Consider the following 5,147-nt stretch of genomic DNA (forward strand, 5'->3'; position numbering starts at 1 on the left):
CCTTTGGGTGTCAAATTTCAAGTTGTAGGGTGTTTTGCAAAGGAGGAAAGAGGAAAAAAAGGGCTCAAACCCTTTGGAAGTCAGTAATTTGCCTTGGAAGTCAGTACTGCAGGAAAGTTCTCCATTACAGATGCAACATGGGTGCTGACTGGCTGAAGCCTTCTTACCCTAATGAGCTTAAAATCTTATTTGTAGTTGACATCTGTCAAGACAGAAGCAAAATACACAAGTCCTCTTAATCCATTAGCTCTAAATTCAGACAAGCTTTCACATTGCTTTTCTGCAATAGAAAAGGAATATTTAAAAGGAAACAAAATGCAATGGGATGGTGTGTACTTTCCTTGTGACAGGATCCTGGGAAGTAGGAAAAGCTGATTTTGATATAAAAAAGGACTTTCTACAAACTGGAAGAATTGCCGATGAAGCCCTTATGAGAAAAAATGCCAGATTCCAGTACGGGATGAAGCCGTAAGTTTTATTGTCTCTTATTCTTTATTTGATCATCCGGCTATTGACAGAAAAGACTGACACACAAGGTGACAGGATGGGTTGCACGCCCTCCCGCAGTGAGATTGTTAATCATATTGCAAAAATTGGAGGAAGGACTCTAAATAATCCTAAAGGTGTCCTGCCTGTTGATTCTGGGGACAAAGAGTTCTCAATTCCATTGCTGGTCAAAAATTCATCTTATTATAATACTGATGAGAGCTCCCAGAGTGGGAGTCAGACGAAAGATGGTCTGAAGGAAAATCAGGAAAAAGTACTGGAAAGGGACAAAAATGCTAATTTCCATTTGTCATCTGAGGATCATTCATATCACAAGATCCTCAAAGACAACAAGAAAATCAAGAGGACAGAGGCTGAAACAGCCCTGTCCAAAATGGTCGAGTCTCAAAAAAATGTAGCTAGGGACACACAGATCAAAAAGCAAAGCTCCTGTGAATCAGAAACAACTGCGTGCACTTTGGATGACAAGAATGAAAGCAACTCAAAGCAAATGCCTAAGAAAGCAAAGAAACAAAAAAGCCACAAACAGGCAAAGCAGGGTCGTCACTGCAAAACCAAAGAAAAGTCCACGCCACCTCTGTGCGAGACTGAGGAAAAGGTGGATTTCCCAGAGTTGCTTGTTAAAGCCCATCAGAATGCTTATGCCTTCCTAAATCCCAACCTTTCCAAGTATGAAGCTATCCTATGTATGGCCAATCAAGCTACCCAAACTCAGCTGCACTTACAGCAGATGGTGAGCTTTCTAGTGCTACGCTTTAATGAAATCAACCAGCTCTTGGAAGAAATTGCCAATGATGGGGAAGAACTCCTCAAAGAGGTTGGTGGGAATCTATTGTGGCCAGCTGGAAAAGATGATCCAAAGGAGCATCCAGATCTTTTGCAGCAGTTACTACAGTATACAGTCAACAAAATGCAGGTGGTAAATGGAACAGTGGCTTCCCTAACCTCGGATGCCTTGCAAGAGACATGCAGCTACTTACAGTCTGCAGTCAGCAATTTGGAATTAAAACTGAAGGCAAAGCAAGGTTTTGATGAACGCTTACTAAAGACCATAAAATTGCTTGAAGCCTCTGCAGTGGGACCCTCTGAATCCCATGGCAATGATAGGACTCTGTATTCTGAAGACAGTGGTATTGGTGCAGACAATGAATCTGTCAAAGGATTCAATTCCCGGGATAAGCTTGGAAAGGAAGGAAGCTGCAAGGCTTGTGTTTGTGATCATTCATCCCAAAAGCACATCAGACCACCAGAAGAATATATGGGGGATGGCACATCAGCATTAGTCACAACCAGATCTCAGGACTATGCACTTGAAAGGCATTGTAAAGCAGTATTTTACCCATCTGTGGACACCAAAAAAGGAATTCTGTGCCTGGAGTCAGCAAGAGAAGATCTTTCCATCAGCCCCCAATGTTCAAGCCTGATCAAAAGCCATTCCCTAAACTCCTTCCTGTCTGATTCCACCCAGGAAAGTGAACATTTAAAAAACTGTGAGTCAGTAGATTATCCTTCTGAAGATGAAGAGAGCACTCTGGGGGAGGAGGAGGATGACAATGTAAGTTTATCAGAAATGGGTAAGGATGCTCTACTTAAAAGACAAATGTCTTCACCAGCAGCAACTGATACTGCATGGAGAACAGCCACTAAAAGGATTGAGAATCCAGAGAAGGAAGAGATAATATTGAAGATGAAAGATGCAATCAGTGAAAAGATCAAGTTTGTCCCAGCTGGATCTGAATCGATGGGGTGGGTAGAAGATGGAAAAGCAGCAGTAACAGCAAGGCCTAGTACAGCAAGTGGCAGTCGGAGACTTGCAGTTAAACAAAGAAGGTCTAGATCAGAGGAGTCTCTCAGAAGCCAGGCAGAGGACCCAACCCTTTTAGAACTCCAAAGGACTCAAAAGGAGCTCAGCAAAAGACTGGAAATATTTTATGCACTTAATGAGAGCAAAGATACTGATGGAAAGTGGGAGTCCCTAAAACCAAGAGCAGTGGTTTATGTGCAAGATGCTGAGCCTACTACTCTTAGGTCTTCTATCAACAAATTAAAGGCATGCCTCTCAAAAAACTTCAGCGTTTTGCCTAATCAGGATAAGGTCCCGTTATATAGGGCTGAGCAAAATCCTGCCAGTGAGCCGGATCAGAGGAGCAGTAGAACACCTTTAAACGCTGCTGTGTTCACTCAAGATTCATTAAATGGGAAAGACAATGAATCTCCTGAAATACAAACATTGAGCAGTGGCAGTTGTACCCCTCGTAAATCCGTCAAAAAGCTTATTGAGACCTTTAGTCCTGCTGAAGGCCTTGTGAAACCTATTAATTTAAGACCCTTAGGACCAATAAAGTGCATCAAAAAATATGGACTTCCAGTAATGCCTCCCACCCTTCCCTTTCAGAGAGGGTTATCACCTTTAAGTCACAAGCATCGTGTCTCACCAATTGGAGACGCAAACCTTCCAAGCACAAATGCAACCCAGTGTAACTCTTCAGCAGATCTTCCACCTCCATCTGCTTCAGAATTAAGCACAAGTGACACAAATGGAGACTATGATGTAGATTTTGAGAATCTGCCCCCACCACCTCCTGAAATATTAATGGACAATTCATTCGACTTATCTGTGTCTGAAGAAAGTATAAGAATGGAAGAAAACTCTTCAGAAGAAACTAAAAAGCCTGCCAAAACAGAAATCCACATGGCTAAGAGAGCACAAATTTCTCCAAAGATGAAAGCCTCCCTATATTCTTTTGATTTACTACCAAGTAAAAATATCAACAGGCCCAATGTTTTTATTAATAAAGTTTTACGGAACACTGGAGTGGACCCAAAATTTGAAAAATATGCATTGGAACAGAATCCTTCCAATCTGTACAGCCAAGAAAATACGTTAGCATCTCAGAGAGAGCAGGAAATGAAAGAGGCTGCAGATTTGTATAAGCAAACTCATAAAATAATACCTCTTCCATATCCCAGTGGATTATCAAAACAAAACAGAAAGGAAAACCCATCAGAAAGGAAAGAGTCTGGTATAAATTTAGCTTCCGAGCAAAACCCAAAGCAAAGTTCTCCTGATTCCCTCAGGAGAAATGAGAAAAGCGCAGTTCTCCTTAGAAGAGCCTCTCCCACACAAACACCGCCTTCTTCTCCACCCACTGAGAAACGGCTCTCAAGTCCACCTGTACATCCCAGACATGTTGTGCAGGTTTTTAGCCCTGTGCAGCCAAATTGTTCTCCTACACACAGGCAACCTAGTCCTCCAACCAGCCCAAAAGTATCAAGCCCTCCAACACAAAAGAAGATGTCTTCTCCACCAACTCAGCGAAAACTGTCTAGCCCTCCAGTGGGACGCAAACAAAGCCCACCAACTCAGCGCAAGATGTCAAGCCCTCCAGCCAACCGCAGAGAAGCAAGTTCACCTCCATTCTGTGCCACCCCATCCCCACCAACTTCTCCATCTTGGTCATACAAAGGACTAAAAATCCCTTCAGATTCTGGTGATGAACAACCGCCTCCTTCTTCAAAGGTTGCCAGTAATGTACATTCAATATTTTGCCCAGCCACCTCTTCTTTATTTGAAGCCAAACCTCCATCTCCGCCTAGCAAACCCACTGCCAAGATCACAGGCAAAACTGAAGTTTCAGGTTTTGCCCCGAAAAACAGTGTTCTGCTCAGACCCTGGGGGGATCAGTCCAGAAGGCTGGCTGCAAGCACCGTCTACCCTCAGCCTTTTGTAAAGAGAAGCTTCTCTGACCGCAGACCAGGGTTTCAGCTGAGGCTTCCAGCTCCAGCCACAGCCAGCAGTGAACCTGCACTTAACCAGCCCAGGTGAGAAACATCCTGCTTTCAGTCCAGATTTATGGGTTGTTTCATGATCTGTATGCTTTCTGGTTTTGGCAAGAATTTAGTCCAGTCCAAAGATCTCTGAGAAGTACCCAATTATGTGCAGAATAGTAGTACCACACCCACTTTGACCACTCTTACCTTAACTAAGACTTGAATAATTCACCTCCCAGGCTGTAGTTCAGTCTACAGAATTCATTGAAGCCTTGGCAGTCAACTGAGACAGCTAACCAGACTACCAGTTAGAGACAAATTTTGTAGGGCAGAACACTTGACTTTAGATACATGCGTTCAGTTCGTGTAATGCATGAAACAGCCCTTCAACAGTAACAGTTATACACTGCTAATGACTTGGGTTGGTTTGAAATGAGCAACCTGGAGGCAAAAGGTTATCTTGCTATAAGTCCCTGAACCAATCTTTGAACTGAATTCTGTGTTTAAATATTTTAAACCACTAAACAGGAACGATGCATAGGTGATTTGCAGGCATCTATCTCCTCAGTTACAAAGCTTTATTCATAAAACTGGCACTTGAAAATCTCAGCTCATCATTTGGGCCTACATTTTCAAAGGCAGTTACTGGTTTTGGGTGACTCAGTTGATGGGTGCACACTTAGAGCTTGCTCATAGAAGCTACAAAGTTTCTGCAGGTGCCATAGACTTACAGATGTGGTTGTTCTGAAAAATTGTGCCTCCACCCCTTTTTCAAGTTGAGTCCTCCATAATCAGTGATCACTTTTGAAAAAGCTGACCTTAACATATCCACCACTTAAAATTACAAGACAAGCTGGGAAATGTAATTC

General features: G+C 42.8%; 1 protein-coding gene across 1 annotated transcript; it reads left to right on the forward strand.

Moving 5' to 3' along the window:
* Positions 1 to 267: 267 nt before the first annotated feature.
* Positions 268 to 4,333, forward strand: CUNH2orf71 (chromosome unknown C2orf71 homolog). The gene has a single exon (XM_019548587.1). It carries the CDS (start codon positions 545 to 547, stop codon positions 4,331 to 4,333), a length of 3,789 nt encoding a protein of 1,262 aa, XP_019404132.1. The 5' UTR covers positions 268 to 544.
* Positions 4,334 to 5,147: the final 814 nt, after the last annotated feature.

Source organism: Crocodylus porosus, unplaced genomic scaffold (genome assembly GCF_001723895.1).
Source record: "Crocodylus porosus isolate Cpor-Errol unplaced genomic scaffold, CroPor_comp1, whole genome shotgun sequence".
In the NCBI taxonomy this organism is placed as follows: Eukaryota; Metazoa; Chordata; order Crocodylia; family Crocodylidae; genus Crocodylus; species Crocodylus porosus.